The sequence below is a fragment of the Xyrauchen texanus genome, chromosome 48, assembly GCF_025860055.1.
Source record: "Xyrauchen texanus isolate HMW12.3.18 chromosome 48, RBS_HiC_50CHRs, whole genome shotgun sequence".
Taxonomy (NCBI): Eukaryota; Metazoa; Chordata; class Actinopteri; order Cypriniformes; family Catostomidae; genus Xyrauchen; species Xyrauchen texanus.
This window is the reverse complement of record NC_068323.1, coordinates 9,276,646-9,300,568: the sequence shown is the minus strand read 5'-3', so window position 1 is coordinate 9,300,568 and position 23,923 is coordinate 9,276,646. Positions and strand designations below refer to the sequence as shown.

The 23,923-nt window shown below is 40.0% G+C and overlaps 2 protein-coding genes across 2 annotated transcripts in view; one reads left to right on the top strand and one right to left on the bottom strand.

Annotated features, from left to right (window-relative positions):
- The window catches only part of LOC127639959 (alpha-1,6-mannosylglycoprotein 6-beta-N-acetylglucosaminyltransferase A-like), a 61,100-nt gene extending 41,884 nt beyond the window's left edge, over positions 1 to 19,216 (bottom strand). Inside the window, exons 1-2 of the mRNA XM_052122315.1 lie at positions 19,077 to 19,216; positions 2,232 to 2,659 (exon numbers count right to left, since the gene is read on the bottom strand). Coding sequence (XP_051978275.1) covers positions 2,232 to 2,472 — 241 coding nt within the window. The 5' untranslated portion in view covers positions 2,473 to 2,659; positions 19,077 to 19,216. The remainder of the gene's footprint in view (positions 1 to 2,231; positions 2,660 to 19,076) is intronic.
- The window catches only part of pth2rb (parathyroid hormone 2 receptor b), a 47,050-nt gene continuing 24,749 nt past the window's right edge, over positions 1,623 to 23,923 (top strand). The window contains exon 1 of the mRNA XM_052122317.1: positions 1,623 to 1,762. The gene's annotated coding sequence lies outside the window, so the exon portion shown is untranslated. The remainder of the gene's footprint in view (positions 1,763 to 23,923) is intronic.

Here is a 23,923-nt window from a genome sequence, read left to right as displayed (position 1 = left end):
CATTTTGGACGCACCATAATTCTACAAGGCGTGCTAAAGTCAAATTATTTTAGTAATAGACCTACCAATCTCTGTGTAAAAATAAAATAACAAAACTGCCACCTCTCTAAGGCTATTTTTTTTTACATGTTGTTTTGCTAGTCGAAAGTTGTCATTTTTACTCCTCTCTACAAAAAAAATGGACTAATCAGTAAATATTGCGCCATGGCATGTAATGTTTTTACTTTCAATTATTTATGCTCATCTTTCACCAGTTAAAACTGAGCCGGGGACCTCTCATTGAGAAGGAATGACCTGTGATTTCACTTGTAAAATAAGCTCTTTAGAGTTGCAAGAAGGCGTTTGGTGTGCGTTTTTGGTCTTGTGTATTGATAGTCATCCGTGAGTCGTAATGAGGGCTCCCAAAAGAGCGCCTCTTTTAGTGGCACGAATAACTTATTGACGGCTGTGCGAGTAGAGAAAAGCTAAAACAGACACCTCCACATCTTGCTTCTGTTTAAGAACGGGCCTGTTACACTCATCAATAATGTCTTCTCTTCTTTAAACATTGCTTGTTATGGTTTCAGCCAATAGCTAAAAATCACAGATGTGACTTTGCATGGCCTCGCTCCTCAGCTGCAGCATCAGGCCATCATGAGAGCTAAATATAGGTTGAAAACATTTACCATATCAGCCTGCTGTTTTTCAACTGTGGCGCAGAGGACTAGAAGTCGAGGTCATAAGACAACGGCAGACAGAGAGGTGAGATATGACAAGGCGTTGTGATGCAGTAGTACAGCAGTGACAATTTATTAATCAGATATGGCAAACTGACATCAGACTGACTTTTGGATGCAAATTTAAAAACTGCAGTGTTTTCTGCCTGCCGCTGTTGATCTTCCCTGCTGAAGAAAACACAGCTTGAACCAGCCTACGGTCTCCTAGTTGTTAAACTTGTTGGCAAACTGGTCTCGCAGAGTGACAAGTTCAGCTGCAATCGAACATGTTGTGATTTTAATTTGATTAATTGTCCATTTCAGTGTAAAAGGAGTAACAGAGCACCCATTCAAATTAAGCCTGTAATCATTTTAAAGCTGTGGTGTGTCAAGTCATTTTCCAGATAGAGTCGGTGCTCGGTACTATCGGTACTGGAGAAACACTGGTATCGTTACATCTTTTTTAATTTAGTACCGACTTGGTACCGAAGTACAGGTACTTTTGACAACACTAGTGCAGACACGTAGCCCTTTTCGACCGACATGTTTCGGGGGCGGATTCTTGGGCCAAAAGCTTGCTGGTCTCTTTGCAAGAACCGATTACTTCAAGGGGCAGAGCGTGGGATAATTTTTCATCGCCACGTAAAAGTTTTCCAAAAAACAAAACAGTAGTAACTATCTGCAGCAAGGAGTATTTCTTCACTCTATAATCCACAAAAATCTAAATCTAAAAATCCACAAAAATATCAGACAAAAAGCATTCAGGAACAGTGGAGAATAGAGCACTCTACTTGCAATTGATATGGTCTCCTACAGGTCTCCAAGATCAACTAGAGAGTTTGCAAAGGAAAAACAAATACGAGGATATATGGCAAGCAATGAAGCACTTCGGTTTCAATCAGATGATTGGCCAATCATAAACAAATTGAAAAAAATAACTTGGAGTACGGGGACCACAAGAGTAAACGGAGCAAAAGCAACATTGGATGGACTACAGATGACTTGGACTCAGATAACTCAGTCACGCTCAAACACCAAATCACCGGTGTCCTCTGTAGACGATCTCGGTAAGTTATTTTATTTTCCAACTTTGTTAGCTTTCCTTACACTCTTCTCATCTTACTTTGTGCATTGTTTTGTTCAGTAAGGGGTCCATTACAGTTTATAGTACTTAGCCAATTAAGACACGTTTCAAAATTATTACAAAATAATGTTACGTTACCAGCCATCTTGAGCACTGATGTCATCTTTAGCAATCTTGTTGAGCAATGTAATATCTTTGGATTGCATTTCTCTGTATGTTTAAATATGTCCTTGAGTAAACAGGAGTAAAACACAGTGATACACCATGTTTGTTTGTGGGCAGGTGAGGTAGTCACGTAAAACTACCACATAGCTTTGTAACCCTTTACCTCACCGTTCGGTTCTCAAGTCAGTTGCAAAGCTCCGGTTTGCATTAGGCTCCAGATTGTCCTGGCCATGAACCAGCCAAGCACAGGCTCTTCCATTTCGGTGGAAAAGGGCTAATGGACTCACCGTATGCTGTCATGGTTCCCACGTAGGGTCCATCCATCACGCTTTGATTCTCCTCAGCGAGGGCTTTGATATATCGTTTGCTGAGGTCCAATATCTGCATGCGTAGCTGCGTGCTGCTCTCGTGCGTCGCTCTTTGCTGGATGGTGAAATGCAGCAGCATCATCCCCCATATGAAGCCGAAACTCACCAGGAAGAATCCCAACTTCTGGGAAGACAGCTTCCACAGGTATACAGAACCCATGGTGAGGAAGGTCGCTGGAGTGTGTGCGATTCAGGAAGGATTGAGTCTCATTGTGTCCTGTGCTAGCGGCAAGAATATATAAGGGGCGTGGTCTCTACTCTTCTCTGATCCTCAGCATAGCCCATCCCTCTTTGCTGTCAATCACACCAGAGACACTCCCATCGAATGTGCCATAGCAATGAAGACACTGGGGGGAAACAGAGAGAAAAGTCAAAACAATGATATCGGCAAGAACAAAAACAATTCTGCTTCTCTTTGGTGTTACACTGAAGAAAGAAAGTCATTCAAGAATAAAGGATGATGGAATTTTCATTTTTGGATGAACATTCCTTTTAAGAGTCCTGAAATATGCCTCTTGCAGTTTTGCAATACAAAGTGAACATGCTCTGTTGCAAAGCATGGGAACAGCCTATGCAAAAGCAAAAACAGGATGTGTCCATTAACAGGATATTAAGGTCCTTTTACCTCACTTTTAAATACGTACAGGGCTCAACACTGAGGATTTGTTTAGTGTTAAGTATTTCTGACCTGTCAAAATATTTACTGGCCCCACCACGAAAATTCTTGCAATTTCGACAAACCTCATTAATGTAAGCTAGATAAATTTAACCACAACCCCAACTTTTAATGACATATTTAAATTAGCAGAACTTGCGACAACAATATTTAATACAGTACAGATTACATGACCATATACATTAATGGGTCATGAAATACATTTAAGAAATTATAAATATTAAATGTTTTTCTCTAAAATGTTTACATACATGTGGTTTCAGTTGGTTCTAATTCATTAATTTTTGATGTGGTTGAGCCAGTGGTGAGCATATAAATCAATTAAACAGTCAAGCCACAACTGTACAAAACGTTAGTAATACAGTGCATTATCCTAAATATAGGATGTTTACTGTTGCCACACCTCAGCAACTTTGCACATTTATATAGAGTATGGAATGTCTGTGATATATTTTAGCAAGAGTAAGCATATTAATTGAAGTAGCATAAGCATATTAATGTAGCTAGCATAAGTGTATTAATGTAGCTAGCATAAGCACATTAATGTAGCTAGTGTAAGTGTGATATTGTAGCTAGTATAAAAGTATTAATGTAACTAGCATAAGCGTAGTAATGTAGTTAACATGTGATATTGTAACTATCGTAAGTGTATTAATGTAGCTAACATAAGCGCATTAATGTAGCTAACATGTGATATTGTAGCTAGCATAAGTGTATTAATGTAGCTAGCATAAGCGCATTAATGTAGCTAGTGTAACAATGATATTGTTGCTGGTGTAAACATATAACATAGCTATTGCTAGTGTGATATTGTAGCAAGCATAAGCATATTAACATAGCAATTGTTAGTGTGATATTGTAGCGAGCATAAGCAGATTAACGTAGCTAGTGCAAGTGTGAAATTGTAGCTAGCATAAGCCTATTAATGTAGCTAGCATAAGCATATTAATGTAGCTAGCATAAGCGTATTAATGTAGCAAGTGTGATATTGTAGCTAGCGTAAACGGACTAATGTAGCTAGTGTAAGTGTGATATTGTAGCTAGCATAAGCATATTAATGTAACAAGTGTAAGGGTGATATTGAAGCTGGTGTAAGTGTGATTTGGAGCTAGCATAAGCATATTAATGTAGCAAGTGTAAGTGTGATATTGCAACTAGCATAACCATTTTAATGTTGCTAGTGTAAGTGTGATATAGTAGCTAGCATAACGTATTAATGTAGCTAGTGTAAGCATGATATTGTAGCTAAAGTAAGCATATTATGTAGCTAGTGTAAGCGTGATATTCTAGCTAGCGTAAGCGTATTAATGTAGCTAGTGTAAGCGTGATATTGTAGCTAGTGTATGCGTATTAATGTAGCTAGTATAAGCATGATTTTGTAGCTAACGTATGTGTATTAATTTAGCTAGTGTAAGCGCGATATTGTAGCCAGTGTAAGAGTATTGATGTAGCTAGTGTAAGCGGGGAATTGTAGCCAGTGTAAGAGTATTGATGTAGCTAGTGTAAGCATGATATTGTAGATAAAGTATGCATATTAATGTAGCTATTGTAAGCGGGATATTGTAGCCAGTTTAAGAGTATTGATGTAGCTAGCGTAAGTGTGATATTGTAGCTGGCACAAACAGATTTTTGTAGCTAATGTAAGCATTACACTATGTGTAAGTATTGATATTGTAACTAAAATGGCAAATTAACTTGATTATTAATCCACTCTCTAAATATCAGCAATATCAAGTTTGCATTAGTGACAGTATCACACTTAGACTTGCTACAATTTCACGGTTCAAAAGCTAGAAAATCCTGCTTGTGCTAGCTACAATATCACGTTTGCGCTAGCTACAGTATTACTCTAGCTACAGTAACGCACACTAGCTACAATATCATTATTGCGTTAGTAACATTATTATGCTTGGGCTAGCTACAGTATTACACACATGCTAGCTACAATATCTAATTTTTGCTAGCAACGATATCACACGCTAGTGTGATACACAGAAATTCATTCCGCTTCGTTCTTTATACAGACTGCATGTAACAAAAGCACAAATATTATTAACATTAATGTTTGTTTAGGGGTTACAGGATCCAGGATGGTTGCTATGAAGCTCGTTCAAGAATTGTGATAGCCAGGCATTGTTCTCAATTCTAGGGTTTCCCGAGAGAAACAAACAAAACTATTTCATTCTAAACACAAAAGAACGCAGACAACGCAGGAATCAATTATTCAAGTGTTAGCAAGTGTCTCATGAACTGCAAAAAGGAATGAGGTGCAACGGGCTGTTTTTTTTTTATATACAACAAAAAGAGAGGAAAGACTTTGAACTGTGTCCCTTAACATTTACAAGGCAAAGCTTCGAATATACAAGAGATGTAGCCACATTTCTCTTTCACAAGTGTACATACACACACAAAAAGCTGCAAGGTTTAGATTTTTGTAAGTCAAGAAGAACTTTTTTCCTTGTAAGTTACAGGTTTGCAGATCTTACGAAACCTGATACTGTTTAGCAGGGATAGAAATAACCACCAGATGTTTACACACTTCTATTCACCCACTAAGAGCAGAGGACAGACAATCGCACTCATACACAAATACGGATACAACAAATCACATTTTAAAATTGCTGTACAAAGGCTAGTGCCCCAGAAAATGACACATAAGGTCACCAGCTGCTAAAATGATATACAACAAACTACATCTTGAAAACCAACACCTTTCTATCGATACCAATATTAATTTAGTTAGTCAACTACACTAGCTTAAACCTAGAGTTTAGCCCTGAAGTGTACGGTATGTCATAAGAGAATTCATTGCCTGCAAACTAAACGTTTGTGTCAATTATAATGTAAAACATAGCTAAACAATGCATTTCTAGGCATAATTTCAGGCTTAGTTTAATTGAAGCGTTTTAACAGTGGGGAAATTCTGCTGTTCTTGGATATACTCCATTGTTTTTATCACACTGGCAGGGCCGGCGCTGTCCAAAATAATTCCCTACGCAGAGTTCCAGGTGGTTGGGGGGTGTTCGCGTGATATGAGCGTGAAGCGATCGTCTGTGTTCCGCAACTGCTTTCGGGTCCTTACGTGCGAGTAAGGGCAGGCGGTGGACTTTCTGGTGCCCTCCTAGGGTAAGATGGTGCCCCCCTAGGGAGTTGGTGCCGTAAGCAGACTGCGTAGTCTGCTTATAGGGAGCGGCGGTACTGCACACTGGAAACCCTAATAAGTTGATTTGATTGAGTAAACTCGTTCCCTCAATTGAAGAGTAATGGCATCTCCAAAACTTGTGCAATTAAGTTTATTTAACTTGGCGTTCATTAATAATAAAACCTCTATGCATTCTTAATAACAACCATTTAAATGCCCCCATATGTTCACTTTGACCAAGGAAATAAATGTAACTAATTCAAGCGCAAGGCATTGTGGGCATTTCCCATAGCCTCAATTTTGTACTCGATTTTGAGTTAACACATAAAATCTTACGTATATGGATTTTTAAAGAAAAGTTCAAGAAACTTAAGATATTTGAGATATGAGCCTAAAACTTGACATTTTAAGTAATGTTTATTTAAGGAAACTTGTTTTTTCCAGTAATGACAACATGAGCAGGATAAGGTGCAATTTCAATCACATTTTGCATCTTTTTTAAAAGCAATTAAAAGATATGTCCAAAATGGTTATTTATGATTATTAAATTTCAGAGGTTCTTCATAGGAGTAGAAGAAATTATTGTAAGATATCACTGTGAAAACCTTTGACCCCGGATCACACTACCTTGAGAAAGGCAAACGTCTACCGTTATCTTCTACTACACACATGCATGCAAACAATTGCCCCTGCAAGCTTGATTACCTCATTTACATTTGCATGACTATCGATTCACCACAGTGACATACACGTGGAGGTTTCCAAAAGTGATAGCACCATATTCAAAAGAGACTTTAGTCCGATGGCATTTCCTGGAATGCGATGCATCTAACCATGTGCTGTAACTATCAAGCTGAACCTTTATCTACACCGCAAACGTAGCAGCAAACATGAGGCTGACCTTTCCTCCTCTCTGCTTAAAAATTTGTTTTTAACACTCAAACTCATTCATTTCATTGGCTCTTTGTAAGATACTTTAATATTCATTAACAACTACATTAGGTAACATCAACTAACAATTATTGACATTTAAATAAATTGACATTTATTTACAGTACTTGTTCATCTTACTGGATGTTAATCACCCCTGGAGTCATGAGTTCGAATCCAGGGTGTGCTGAGTGACTCCAGCCAGGTCTCCTAAGCAACCAAATTGGCCCGGTTGCTAATGAGGGTAGAGTCAAAGATAAGATGCGCGGACTGACTGTCTCAGGAGCGGAGGCAACTGTGACTTGTCCTCCGCCACCCGGATTGAGGGGAGTAACTGCGCCACCACAAGATACTAGTAAGTAGTGGGAATTGGGCATCATAAAATTGGGGCGAAAAGGGGATAAAAGTATATATATATTAAAAATAAATAAATACCTAACTGATGAACTGATACCCAATGCATTTTTTAAGTAACTAACAGAACCTTATTGTAAAGTGTTTCCGATACATTAAATACTTTTGCCTATTGCATAGTGATGTCACACCCTCATTCTTGGAACTTCTATGGCGCAACATTGACGGTTACATCCAGTTGGCCCATCAATGTAATGCATCTCAAATTTGTTAATAAATGCAGCCCTGAAAACTACAACTCCTGCTCTTCAGAGTAACCCTGCAGGGGGTTCAGTGCCTAAAATAGTCCGAGCTGAGAGTTGTACAGCATTCACAGAGAAAGTGCCTTTTCCCTAGGAAACTTACGTAATCATACATCAACTGAAAATGCAGATGAATAATTTACAAATGGCATTTCGACTAGGAGTTGTTCGAATAGGTTTATTGCACTGTGCTGATAACATTCAAAAGGGTTAATCTTTTGCATGTTTCAGTTCAGCTAACTTGCGTGGTTAACAAACCCACTGATAGGAAAGTACACCACATGGCCAAAAGTACAGTTGTTGCCCAAAATATTGGCACCCTTTGTAAATATGAGCAAAGAAGGCTGAGAAAAAAAAGGTGCTTTGTTTATTCTTTTGATCTTTCATAAAAAAAAAAAAACTTTAATCTGACCACTGCGATGGTGGTGGCATAGTGGACTAAAGCACATAACTGTTAATCAGAAGGTTGCTGGTTCGAACCCCACAGTCACCACCATTGTGTCCTTGAGCAAGGCACTTAACTCCAGGATGCTCCAGGGGGATTGTCCCTGTAATAAGTGCACTGTAAGTCGCTTTGGATAAAAGCATCTGCAAATGCAGGTCAGGGGACTGGGATGGCCATGTCAGAACCTTGATTTTGTGGTCAGTGAACCATGTTTGTGTTGATTTCAATGTTTGTGTTGGATCTTTGTCCTGCTGGAAGATCCAACCCATTGTAAGCTTTCTGGCAGAGGCAGTCAGGTTCAGATTTTTTATCTGTTGGTATTTGATAGAGTCCATGATACCATGTATCCGAACAAGATGTCCAGGACCTCTGGCAGAAAAACAGCCCCACAGCATTAAAGATTCTGCACAATATTTAACCGTGGGCATTGGGTACTTCATCTCTGCTGCCAAAAAGCAAAAGCTCTATTTTTGTTTCATCTGACCATAGAACTTCAAGTTGCATTTGAAGTTCCTGAAGTGTCTGGCAAACCAAAGAAGCTTGAGTTTGTTGTTTGATGAGGGCAGAGGCTTTTTTCTTGAAACCCTCCCAAACAGCTTGTGGTGAAATAGGTGATGTCTGATATCTTTTTTAGACTTTCTGACCCCAAGATCCAACTAATTTCTGCAATTCTCCAGCTGTGATCCTTTGAGATTATTTGGCCACTTGAACCATCCTCCTCACTGTGCATGGAGACAATATAGACATAAGTCCTTTGCCAGGCCAATTCTTAACATCTCCAGTTGATTGGAACTTGTTCATTATTGCCCTGATGGTGGAAATGGACATTTGGCTTTGGCTATTTTCTTACGGCCATTTTCCATTTTGTGAAGCTCAACAGCCTTTTGCTGCACATCAGAACTTAATTCTTTAGTCTCACACATTGTGATAGATGACTGAGGAAATTTGGCCTTTATGTTGCCTAATATAATATATATATATATATATATATATATATATATATATATATATATATATATATATATATATATATATATATATACCCCTGTGAAACAGGAAGTCATGGCTGAACAATTTCATGTTCCTAGTCACCTAGTCACAATATACTTAGATATATTTTACGCATAAGAATTTCTAGGGGTGCCAATAATTGTGGCCAATGTGTTTTGGAGAAAACTATTTATTTAATAATGAGATATATCCCCTCTTTCAATTCTTTTACTTCAATTAAAGGTTAGATTTTGGTGAATTGTTTGAAAGAAAGACCAAAAGGATAAACAATGCAAATTTTTTTCACCGATTTCTTTGCTCATATTTACTCTTTGCTTGTACCCTAACACCACACCTAAAATTCAAAACAGTGGGATTACAAGGAAGCTGCTCTGCCCTTTGTTTTGACACACCATTATAATTTAAATGCTTACCTAAAGAGATTGTATGGCTGTATTTTTTATCTAATGCACCTGTTAGTAAGGGTGTAACTGAACTAGCTAATCCCAGCCATAAATTTGGAGGAGGTCTTTAGCCATGTAGTGTACTTAAATGTGCAAAGTGTTGTTGCCTCTCCGTGTCAAATTACCAAGATGCCTAGATGAAATTACATAGTAAAATTACATATTTATCCCCAGTCCTCTTAATTTGATTATATGGACTGCTTGGAAGCATGCAATGGGATTACTACTTCCAACAAAGTCAAACTCTAAAGATTCATTTCACCACATAATACTGTCTGTTATCAAATAACCATTGATTACTAGAGTAAACGTACCAGATACCATCTGTGTTAGTAAATGTTAGTATAGTGTAGCACCACAAAACAAATTCTACTGTTTATGCTTAAGCATTGCAGGTACCAGTGGGCAGTGGTGGCATTTCACAAAAACCAAGGGTATGGCAAAAAATACTCGGATAACCAACACATACATTTTCTTACATTTATCTATTTTATGCCATAATTTTAAACCATATATAAATATATATTCGATTAAAAACTTGTCATATGCAGGTACATTTATATAAGTAGATCTTAATAGGTCTATTTAAATATAAATAAAATGAAAATGTAATTATTATAGTCACATTGTCTGCATAAAGTGTATTAAATTGTCTGAGGTGTAATTTTGTGATGCAGGTGTCTGCATAAGTCAGATATGTCCTTATTCCAGAACACTAGATCTATGACCATTTTCAAGTAATTAAATTAGGATGCTTTTGGAAAACAGCCCATAATTCTAAAATTATGGTTATGGTTGTTTCTATGACATAATTGGGCTTAGAATGGTTGGGGAAACGAGGCTGATACAGACTGAAGTGACGAGCAAACCGATTCTTAATGAGGCATATATTTCCCGGCTTTGTCTGCATGCTAGGGTATGCCAACTGCCATACTCTGCCATAAGCAAACGCCACCCCCGAGTGAGAATAATTATATTTTGTTAATTTTCCGGTGAGGATTTTCTTGTTGATACAGAATCTAATCTAACATTAGTTTGTAAGCTAGACAACAATCATAATGCCAAAACTAACTAAACTAAAATAAAAATAACGACAAATGCATTTCTCTCAGTTTTAGTACACAGTATATTATACACTTTTAAAACCTATAGCCAATCTCCATAAATACATATAAAAAAAATTGTTAGTAAAAAAATATAGAAATAAATAAATAATTTCACTTAATGCATTAACTTAAAACTAAATCTTAAGTGAAACCAGACAACACTAAAAAACTAAAGATAACATAATAATAAATAAACAAATGAATACTTTTCACTTAAATGTACAAACTGAAAAACTAGAGCTAACAGTCATCAAAGCATGAAACACTAATGAAAATGTGAATCTGAATGGAGAAGTGTAAAATTTAAAAACTTTAAAGATCCCAATGGATAACATTCTAGAATCTACATGCAATTGTAGAATATCACATGGAAGACTATGGAGTAATTATGCAATCAGTATGTTTTTAAAAGGAACGTCAACTGGAATACTGCAACTGATATTAACCAGCCAACACTGCAAGAGGTGATCCCACTAAGTGAGCCCTTTAGCCCAGACCAAAAATGCCTTTATCACAAGCTACACACTGAGCCGAAATTATGCCTAGAGGCTTGCCATCCGTTCATTCTGACATGAGTCTGCAGCTACAATTTTGATGTGCGTTTTAGATCATTGTCCTGCTGGAAGATCCAACCAGGGCCCATTGTAAGCTTTCTGGCAGAGGCAGTCAGTTCTGATTTTTTATCTGTTGGTATTTGATAGAGTCCATGATACGATGTATCCGAACAAGATCTCTGTTAAATATCTTTTTTTTTCATCCTAGAGAGCAATGAGACTAAATGTAGAGCAAATGGAGACTTTGCTAGTGCAACTAGAGCAATGTTCCTCTTTGATTTATTAAAATATTGTCATAATTACACCTACCTATGGGACCCACAAATCCTGCAAAACACACGCAACACTCACAAAGCTGCTTCTCTAGTTTACAGAAGTTGTGGTTTCTAGAACACAAGGAGAGCTTTCTGAACGCCTTTAAACTGGGCAGAAAAGTAGCCAATGCAGTCGAGGCGGGGGCCATGTCGCCTTGGTGGAATTTACATTGGGAGTAAAATGAATGGCCAAGGTCAACAGTTATTCACAGATAGCAGAGATAAGACTCTTGACTTAAGCAGTACCGATGGGCTATTTACAGAAGACTCATGTGGGACATGAATTCTGCAATAACAGGAAGTCATAAAGCACTTTAATGTCATGTGTTATGACTTCATTAAATAATCAGACTTGTGATTTTACAAAAGAAACATCCAATAGACTTCCTAGAGCTTTTGATTGATTTGAATTTACGTTTTTGACACAATTTTATTTTATTTAAATCGTGGAATCTATGTTTTGCATAATATATTAGCAGATGCTGTAGTTGGATTCACTGTCAATCCACCAATGGCTGAATATAAAAGAGAAAACAAAATGTTCACAGCACTAAGATAGATACCACCCTTAATCTGATAAGCTGAACATATGTGGAAATACGTGGAGCTACGCACTCAAACATAACATAGGTTAACAACACGGAGACCGATATCGAAATCATATTTCCAGTATGATTGTACAGTGTGATTGTAGGTAGACTTCGTCCATCATGCATGTTTACACCAGCTTAATCAAACAATAATATGTTCTGTGATAGTTGTGTAAGTCATGAAGCACTAAGCTCCATTTTCTGAGATATCAACAGAACCGTATGTGTTTATAATAAATAAATAAATAAATAAATAAATAAATAAATAAATAAATATCGCCCATCCCTAAGAATTCCATACAAGTAGGAACCCCAGTCACATAGCAACAAAAACGACTCGGGTGGGATCTTTTGAATTGACTTTGTTAATTGACATAATGACACAATATGATGCATTATATTTTGATTATGCAATCTTTTGTACATTTTGTAACAAATTATTTTATAACAGCCTATAATAATGAATAGATGATACACTGTAACAATAAGATGCAACACAGCAGCCAAATACGTTTGTCTCACATTTATTATATACTGTATACAGTTATGTACACGTCATTGCAATGAGTACCTGATTTTAGTTCATGTACTCGATAAGACAAAATGACCAAAATGCCCATCCCTACTAGCAACCACTTAACAATACACTATAAAACCACCTAGCACACCTTAGAAACCGCAAACACCAAACAACTGCATTGTCGCCAAAGACAAAATTATTTTGCACAAAAAGAACAAAGATCAGACCAAAGATGGTAGGATATGGCGAAATCATAAGGTATGGTATGAGTTGGCTTGACATTTACTCGCATAGAAAAAAAAAATTATTAACAGTGTAATAAAATGTTTTCCTAAGTTTAATCACTAAGCCAAAACTAAGTAACCCTAAACCGAACCATAGAGTGTAAACGGTATGCATGACGCAAATTACGTCATTAGCATTTTGCACAGACTGTCCACGTGCAACCTACATTTTCAACACGCGGACAGTCCACATCTGAGCGCATTATCAGTGGTTGACTGCAAAGCAGTCATAGTACATATGCGTCGAAGGCGTTTGAATTTGTTTGCGATCAAAAGAGCATAATTTGAAAGGCTATGTGAATATTCAACTCGTCCCTTAATTTGTACAAACAAACAAAAAGCTGTGTTGACAATTATGTCTACAGGGCAAGCATGCAATGGTTGCCTTGTAGTGATCAAACATGGGCTAAATACGTTTAAAAATGCATCAGATTTGTGTTTGAGGTTATCACAGACACATATAAAAAATTTTTGGGGTGGGACAGGAAACTAAATGCACCAGTATTAAAGCAATAAAACACATGGTGCACATTATTAAATTATGCCGTGCTCTATAAAATCCAATTATCTGAAGTAAGGCAGTGATATATGACACAGATGACACAGAACAGCCAGTAATTCTTCATAACTGAGAATATGGCTTCTCTAAACCCTCTAAAGACATACAGTATTAAAAATTATCTGTGCACTTTCCTCCTATTTCAAGAACAAGCTCTGGATTCTGGTCTACGGGACAGCTGCTACATGAATTGGTACCTGCGGGACTCTAACCGAAAACCTTCGGTTTAATCAGCCCTAATCGTTAAACACTATGCCACACAACCCAGAATTTGACGATGTACCAAACACAACAAGATGGTGATATAGCAATGTAGCTAATGGTTAAAGGCCTTGGTTGATAGCTCATAGGTTGTAGGTTTTAACCCTGCAAGGACTGATTCATATACTACTGCCATTGTGCCCTTGATCAAGACATTTAATTTTGGGTCATTGTATGTTACTCCATCTACCCTTGGAGATACAATGTTACAGAAGCCATGATAATTTGATATAGGCCTGGTAATAAGTCATTACCATATTGACATACCATGATATTTCCATGGTACTCTATGGTACTTCAAATAATACCATGATATAACAAGGGTACACTATATGTTCAAAAATCATTGTATTAGCATTCTATATGTTATGCAAGTGCAATAAGTGTACTGTAAGTATTTTTAGATGGCAACTTATAAATGACTGATGCGTAAATAATTAAGATAAACCATATAAGACACTTAATATCAATATATTAAGTTTTTTGGACATGTACCATGATAGTGCCATGGCATTTTGGCTTACCCTGAAAACGGTATGAATATGGTAATCTTTCATACTGTGGTAAAGATAGTTTGCGGTTTGAAATTCAGACTTTGATTGGCTATAATCCAGCTATGCGCTGCCATAGACATGTAAATAATGATGCATGTTTTTCTTCATGATTTGTGAATTCAAATGACATCATCCTCCGCTCTGCAATCGGTCATTTACATTTTACTACTCTTCAATTTCTAATGCAAATGTTGAATATCTAGAAGACTGAAACAACTCTCATCTTGACCAGACTGATTTGTGATTTTTTTGTGACCATCGGGTCGTGGAACAACATCTCCCCTCCATAGATGGGGGGGTGGGGGTGGGGGGGGTAAGCCAGTCCGGATGGCGCCCCTGCCAGGCAGTGGAGTGTGACGAGGAGGAGGGCGTGGCCAGGCCGTGAGGATGCACGCCCAGTGCGGAGTAATCAGCAGGAGAGAGATAAGGGGGAAGACCGGGGACACCAATGCAAGAGAGAGACACACGCACGGCTGCTCTGTGTGTGTGTGTGTGTGTGTGTGTGTGTGTTTATGTTGCTGTAATTTCAGTTTGATGTTCTGTTAAATAAAGTCTTGTTAAATGTGGATTTGGCTCCCACTTCCTCCTTTCCCAGATGAACAGAGATCCGTTACACACACACACAAAACTGGATTTGTGAAAACTTTCACATATTGATTTTACTCAGATTGATGGATTGTTTGTTGTTGACAAATACAATTTTTATATAGACGATACGTCAACTAGCTAGTCATAATAAAGCTAACCTCACCTGTGAACTGCCAAAATACAGACAGCACATCACATGCTCCAACAGAGACAGAAACATTCTGGATCATTGCTACACAACATTAAAAGATGCATATCACTCTGTCCCTAGAGCAGCTTTGGGACTCAGCAACTAAACTCAGCTAAACCTGTAGTAAACACTGTAAAGAGAGGACCAATGAAGCAGAGCTGGAACTACAAGCCTGCTTTGACTGCAATAATAGGAATGTTTTTGAAGCTGCAGACACCAATCTGGATGAGCTCACAGATACTGTGACATCATATATCAGTTTCTGTGAGGAGATGTGCATTCTTACTAGGACTTATTTAACATACAACAATGACAAAACGTGGTTTACAGCAAAACTCAGGCAGCTTCGTCAGGCCAAAAAGGGTGCTTACAGAAGTGGGGATACAATCTAAAACAAGTTTTCAGTTAACTAACCTGCATCAGTTTGGACTGGCCTGAAAGAATTTACTAACTTCAAGACTCCATCCTTCAACACTGTAGGGAACCAACAACTGTCTGAAGACTTGAATGTGATTTACTGTAGATTTGAAAGACCCAGTTTCACACCCCAGCTCTGACCTTCATTTCACACAAACATCAACAACTCCTACAACCCCTCTCCTGCAATTCAACCTGCACTTAAGATCTGTGAAGATGAGGTGTGCCGTGTCTTCCGGAAACAAAAGACAAGGAAAGCACAGGGCCCAGTTGGTGTTTCACCCACTTGTCTAAATTCCTGTGCTAACAGCTGGCCCCCATCTTCAATGTAGCAGTGTGAATTTCCATGCTGCTTCAAATGCTCCATCATCATTCCTGTCCCAAATAAACTCAAAATATCAGGACTTAATGACTACAGACCCATCGCTCTGATGTCTGTAGTCATGAAATCATTTTAGAGACTGGGGTTGGCACACCTGAATGACATCACAGGACCCTTTCTAGATGATCTTCAATTTACTTTAGGTCTGTGGATGATGCGGTCAACATGGGATTGCATCATATCCTGCAACATCTGGACAGACCGTGGACATATGCAAGGATCCTTTTTGTGTAGTTCAGTTCAGCTTTCAACACCATCATCCCAGCTATTCTCCGTACTGAATTACATCAACTCTCTGTTCCCACGTCTATCTATGGCAGTGGATTACCAGCTTTCTGATGGACAGAGAGCAGCTAGTGAGACAGGGGAAATTCACTTCCAGCACATGTACAATCAGCACTGGTGCCCCCCAGGTATGTGTGCTCTCCCCACTACTCTTCTCCCTGTTTACCAATGACTGCACCACCAAGGAGCCCTCTGTCAAGCTCCTGAAGTTTGCAGACGACTGTCATCAGCCTTATCCAAGATGATGATGAGTCTACTGGTGCAGTCAATCTACCCGGAGATGTACACGCTCAAAATAGTGGAGATGGGGACCTGGGTAGCTCAGAGAGTATTAATGCTGACTACCACCCCTGGAGCCGCGAGTTCGAATCCAGGGTGTGCTGAGTGACTCCAGCCTGGTCTCCTAAGCAACTAAATTGGCCCGGTTGCTAGGGAAGGTAGAGTTACAATTGGTAACCACCTCGTGGTCGCTATAATGTGGTTCGGTCTCGGAGGAGCGTGTGGCGAATTGTGTGTGGATGCCGCGGTGGATGGTGTGAAGCCTCTACATGTGCTATGTCTCCGCGGTAATGCGCTCAACAATCCACGTGATAAAATGCACGGATTCACGGTCTCAGATGTGGAGGCAACTGAGATTTGACTTCCGCCACCCAGATTGAGGTGATTCACTACGCCACAACGAGGAATTGCATTGGGAATTGGGCATTCCAAATTGGGGAGAAAAAGGGGAGAGAGAAAAAAAACAGTGGAGATGATTGTGGACTTTGGGAACAACACCCCAACATTGACCCCGCTCACCATTCTGAACAGCACTGTGGCAGCAAGGGGAGTCGTTCAGGTTCCTGGGCTCAACCATCTCACAGAACCTGAAGTGGGAGACCCACATTGACTCCATTGTGAAAAAGGCCCAGCAGAGTTTGTACTTCCTTCGCCAGTTGAGGAAGTTCAACCTGCCACAGGTGCTGCTGATACAGTTCTACTCAGCAGTCACGGAGTCTGTCCTCTGCACTTCAGTTACTGTCTGGTTTGGTGCAGCTATGAAATCGGACATCAGAAGACTACAACCTTTGTAGTTCGGACTGCTGAGAGGATTATTGGTGGCCTCCTACCCTCCCTTCCATAAATGTACACATCAGAGTTAGGAAAAGGGCTGGAAAAATCACTCTGGACCCCACTCACCCAGCCCAACACCTTTTTGAACTGTTGCCTTCTGGCCGGCGCTACAGAGCACTGAGCACCAGAACAGTCAGTCACAGGAACAGTTTTTTCCCCTCAGACTATCCATCTCATGAACAGTTAAAACTGTTAAAAATGAGCAACAATTATGTACAATACACAGCTTAGTCTATTTATATTACACAATGCCAATATGCATGAAGTCATTAAAATGACTAAAATCAATCTTTGAAAGTTTTCTCAAATCCAATTTTGTGTTTTTCCATCATAATCATCAAGCCTATAACACATTTACATTTATGCATTTGGTAGACGCTTTTATCCAAAGTGACTTACAGTGCACTTATTACAGGGACAATCCCCCCCGGAGCAACCTGGAGTTAAGTGCCTTGCTCAAGGACACAATGGTGGCGGCCGTGGGGATCGAACCAGCAACCATCTGAACAGTTCTGATTAACAGATATGTGCTTTAGCCCACTACGCCAGCACCACTCCTCACAGACTTAAAAAAAACATTTTTTTAAAAGATGTAGACATACAATATGCCATACGGCATTGATTAGAAAAAATAAAACAAAACACAATATTTATAAGGACTTGTCAGTAAAGTTAACACTAAAATGACAGACCTACACAAAACATAAAAATAAGTCACTCTGAGTTGCTGTAGAATATACAAGTGACTCCACATGCCAAAACAAACATCTGGGGATATGAACATACCTGAATGCCTATCTGCACCTTCACTCAACTTACCCCCAACCTACCCTTGAAAAGGGTTAACATATACTCCAAGCTACTTATACTTATACATACACACCTGCATACATATCTGCTGCAAAAAACACAGATTTTTTTAAGCTAAACTTCTGACTCCAGAACTAAAAGAAAATGGTTAAGAGACAAAAACAGATCTGTGAAAAAATTCCCAAAACATCAAGGTCATTTGGCGCCTAATGTGACCTGTGAAAAGGGTCCATTTTTTGAATTATTGAGCTGATTTCCTATTATTACTCAAGGCAATATGGGTAGAGCAGTAAGACGCAATTAAATGCGACCAAATGTGATTGTGAAAGTTTTCACAAATCAGGCTCTATCTAAAACAAGTACATTTGCACGAACCCCGACTGCGTGCTTGCTGGAAAAGTGAATAGGGCTTATGTGTCACCCCTTGACTCGTGGTCGTAAAAAGGGTTGACAGGAAAACAGAATATTGTGAAAAAATTCACAAATCAGTCTGGTCAAGACGAGTGGTTTCAGTCTCATAGATGTTCTACTTTTGGAGCGATTTGCATTAGAAAATGAAGAGTCGTAACATTTAAACGACCGATTGCAGAGCGGAGGGTGATGTCATCAGAATTCACAAATCATGAAGAAAAACATGCGACATTATTTACATGTCTACGGCAGCGCATAGCGGAATTATAGCCAATCAAAGTCTGATTTCAATGCTATGGTTTAGTGCCGTCACTCCAACATGTTACCGCCACAGAAGGATTTTCTAAGAGTTACATGTAATATAATATCCACTTCACCATTAATCAACTCATTTCTTAGCGATTTAAAGGTTTTGTGTAGGAATAACGCATTCAAAGGAATATCCGCAGTGGACCGCAGCGCACTAAACTAGCCCTGCTTTAATTTTCTACATCTGTGTAAAGTAAGCCAAACAAACACTCACCTGTTTAAAGGTTTAAGGTGATAATATGGATATGAAAGGATGTTCAAAGGACGGTGGTTGCGCTATGATCGGTGTCGGTGTGGATCCAGGCTCCTGATAAACGCCGCTCCGTGTTTCGTTTGTGTGTGCGATCACATTCAACACAAAGAACGTCAAGACGCACAGGAGACCGGAGGGATCGTCGCGATTTTACCTATGAGCGTGAGAAACGTAAAAAAACGAAGAAAGTAAAATAGAGAAAGAAAAAAAAACTCTCGTAGGATCCCTAACTCTGGATCTAAAAAAATAATAATAAAAAAAGTCCCGGCGCAGTGGTTTAAAATATTATTTTTAATCTTAGAAAATTAATTCTTATTTTGTTTTATGAATTTACATGATTTTAAAAGTATTTTTAATGGCTTATAAGCAAGTTAATTACAATTATTATTTTTTTTTTATATAAATTAATTTTAAAAATCGATTTTAAAATATTTACATGCCAAACAACTAAAATAAATAATTTATATTAGATTTACCAATTAATTTGAAATGACATAACCAAATTAATCCCATTGAGGGTATTGCATTGGAGGAGTGTTTGTGTTAAAGTTTTAACAAAAAAAATTTTTTAACAAAAGCTTTACTTTTTTTTTGTCACCTCTGAGTTTTATGTCTGTTTTAATGTTAATTTTTGCTTGACTTTGATGGGCTCGAATAGAAAGTGTTTGTGTATGCTGCCATCTATTGGACATTTGTAATAACACAATCGAGCTGTATGGTTTGTCAGTGACCACAAAATATGCTGAATAATTATGAGATCTTGTAAAAGCTAATAAAATAAAAAATAAATAAATAAACAGTGTCACTAGATAGGACAATGAAGCTGATTTTGTGAGGCTGAATTATTGGCTTAGAAGGTTACTTATTTTTTTACACAATTGATTTTACCATTCACATTTATGCATTCAGTTGACACATTTATTCAAACAATTTTAGTCAATGTCCGAATTTTTATATTTATATATTTATTTATATATTTGGAGAATTCTTCCATGTGAAACTGAAATGTTGCTTATTGTCATTATTTTATAAAGACAACTGGCTAAATCATTTAAATATTTTTACAGTTTAACATGTGTTGTGGGGCCCCTGGACATGTGGGCCCCTAGAATCATTACCACCTTTCACCCCTCTAGCTACAGCTTTGCATGTGCTATCTGGAAGACGTCTCAAAGACATCTGATGAATGTCTTATTGACATCCGAGAGGAAACGTCTTATAGGCGTATTGCAGTTAAACAAACAGCAATGTCTTTAACACACACACACACACACACATCATAGAGACGATTGGGTGCGTGTGCTATCAGTATCGTAAAACATAAACAGGCATTAAATGCTCATATGTTAGCCCCGAGCCCCTGATGTTTTCAAATCCTAGAAACGACCCTGATATAATCTGGAGCATTTATTCAGTGAAAACCCATTTAAAGCACTATCTGCACTTATCTAAAGTGGAATATACTGTAGATAAATGACGGTTATCGCCTCGTCAACAAAAATATACTTGTGATGATTCACAGCAGCATTCAGCTCCATCACCCTCTAAAAAGATAGTTTGGTTTGCTCTTTTACAAAGAATAGTTGACATTGTTAGCCTGTAGTACAGTACTGTAAATAGCATGAGTATCACATACGTAAAAACTGAACATACAGTACACCACAAAGCACTGTACCTGAACATATTCTGCATGCAGTCGATTCACCCAGTCATGGTTTCTCTCAAAAGGCACCAGGTAAAATTGTTTCATAGAAAACTGGTGCTTCTTCAAAAGGCGGGCACTTGATGGAAGGCTGATTGATGCCACATTGGAAAATGTGTCAATGCTCTCCTCTATAAGCTTTATTTTGGAGAGCCGTCTGTCATTCCTTGGCCTGACAATTTCCACCACAGCCAACTCTGCTGGACAGTCAGTACACATGTGCGACCACCAACAGGCTGTCAATATTTTACAGTACTACTCTAAATGTAAAAAACATTTGTGACAATTACATTTTGTTCACTATTCTATACAGTAATGCAATTTAATGTACTGTAAAAGCATAGTAAATGGTTAGCAGACTTACCGGTTTTCTTGGCGAAATGTTCTGATGATGGAGCTGACAGCTCTTTGTAAATCAGTGTGAACTAATCTGGCAGCCTCTGCTATGGTAAGGCCTCTGTTAACCACATGGTCAATAATGATGGCTTGGACTTCATTTGAAATGACAGTATGCTGAATTCTGCCTCCATTCCTCTGATGCCCTCCACTTTGTTGAGGCCCATTCCCACCTCTTTGTTGAAGCCCATGCCCACCTCTTTGTTGAGGCCCATGCCCACCACTTTGTTGAGGCCAGTTCCCACTCTTTGTTGAGGCCCATGCCCACCTCTTTATTGAGGCCCATGCCCACCTCTTTGTTGAGGCCAGTTCCCACTCTTTGTTGAGGCCCATGCCCACCTCTTTATTGAGGCCCATGGCCACCTCTTTATTGAGGCCAGTTCCCACTCTTTGTTGAAGCCCATGCCCACCTCTTTGTTGAGGCCCATGCCCACCTCTTTGTTGAAGCCCATGCCCACCTCTTTGTTGAGGCCCATGCCCACCTCTTTGTTGAGGCCAGTTCCCACTCTTTGTTGAGGCCCATGCCCACCTCTTTGTTGAGGCCCATGCCCACCTCTTTATTGAGGCCAGTTCCCACTCTTTGTTGAAGCCCATGCCCACCTCTTTGTTGAGGCCAGTTCCCACTCTTTGTTGAAGCCCATGCCCACCTCTTTGTTGAGGCCCATGCCCAGCTCTTTGTTGAGGCCAGTTCCCACTCTTTGTTGAAGCCCATACCCTCCTCTTTGTTGAGGCCCATGCCCAGCTCTTTGTTGAGGCCCATGACCACCTCTTTGTTGAGGCCCATGCCCAGCTCTTTGTTGAGGCCAGTTCCCACTCTTTGTTGAAGCCCAAACCCTCCTCTTTGTTGAGGCCCATGCCCACCACTTTGTTGAAGCCCATGCCCTCCTCTTTGTTGAAGCCCATGCCCACCTCTTTGTTGAGGCCCATGCCCAGCTCTTTGTTGAGGCCCATGCCCACCACTTTGTTGAAGCCCATGTCCACCTCTTTGTTGAGGCCCATGCCCACCTCTTTGTTGAGGCCCATGCCCACCTCTTTGTTGAGGCCCATGCCCACCTCTTTGTTGAGGTCCATGTCCACCTCTTTGTTGAAGCCCATGCCCACCTCTTTGTTGAAGCCCATGCCCACCTCTTTGTTGAGGTCCATGTACACCTCTTTGTTGAAGCCCATGCCCACCTCTTTGTTGAGGCCCATGCCCAGCTCTTTGTTGAGGCCCATGCCCAGCTCTTTGTTGAGGCCCATGCCCACCTCTTTGTTGAGGCCCATGCCCAGCTCTTTGTTGAGGCCAGTTCCCACTCTTTGTTGAAGCCCATACCCTCCTCTTTGTTGAGGCCCATGCCCAGCTCTTTGTTGAGGCCCATGACCACCTCTTTGTTGAGGCCCATGCCCAGCTCTTTGTTGAGGCCAGTTCCCACTCTTTGTTGAAGCCCAAACCCTCCTCTTTGTTGAGGCCCATGCCCACCACTTTGTTGAAGCCCATGCCCTCCTCTTTGTTGAGGCCCATGCCCAGCTCTTTGTTGAGGCCCATGCCCAGCTCTTTGTTGAGGCCCATGCCCACCACTTTGTTGAAGCCCATGCCCACCTCTTTGTTGAGGCCCATGCCCACCTCTTTGTTGAGGCCCATGCCCACCTCTTTGTTGAGGCCCATGCCCACCTCTTTGTTGAGGTCCATGTCCACCTCTTTGTTGAAGCCCATGCCCACCTCTTTGTTGAAGCCCATGCCAACCTCTTTGTTGAAGCCCATGCCCACCTCTTTGTTGAGGTCCATGTCCACCTCTTTGTTGAAGCCCATGCCCACCTCTTTGTTGAGGCCCATGCCCACCACTTTGTTGAAGCCCATGCCCACCTCTTTGTTGAGGCCCATGCCCACCTCTTTGTTGAGGCCCATGCCCACCTCTTTGTTGAAGCCCATGCCCACCTCTTTGTTGAAGCCCATGCCCACCTCTTTGTTGAGGCCCATGCCCACCTCTTTGTTGAGGTCCATGTCCACCTCTTTGTTGAAGCCCATGCCCACCTCTTTGTTGAAGCCCATGCCAACCTCTTTGTTGAAGCCCATGCCCACCTCTTTGTTGAGGTCCATGTCCACCTCTTTGTTGAAGCCCATGCCCACCTCTTTGTTGAGGCCCATGCCCACCACTTTGTTGAAGCCCATGCCCACCTCTTTGTTGAGGCCCATGCCCACCTCTTTGTTGAGGCCCATGCCCACCTCTTTGTTGAAGCCCATGCCCACCTCTTTGTTGAAGCCCATGCCCACCTCTTTGTTGAGGCCCATGCCCACCTCTTTGTTGAGGTCCATGTCCACCTCTTTGTTGAAGCCCATGCCCACCTCTTTGTTGAAGCCCATGCCCACCTCTTTGTTGAGGCCCATGCCCACCTCTTTGCTGAAGCCCATGCCCACCTCTTTGTTGAGGTCCATGTCCACCTCTTTGTTGAAGCCCATGCCCACCTCTTTGTTGAGACCCATGCCCACCTCTTTGTTGAGGCCCATGCCCATGGCTTTGGCGGGGTCCACGTCTACCTCTTTGATCCCTCTGCAGGTTTTCTCTTGCAGTCTATCCTGCTCCATGTTTGCACATTGCAAATGCTCACACACAGTTCTGCTTATATGTCTCCAATTGTGATCACCAGGTAAATTAATTATGATTGGTCTGTCCTGAATGAAAGCTCTTTCAGCAATTACTGTAATTTATACCTTACAAACACAAAATAATCA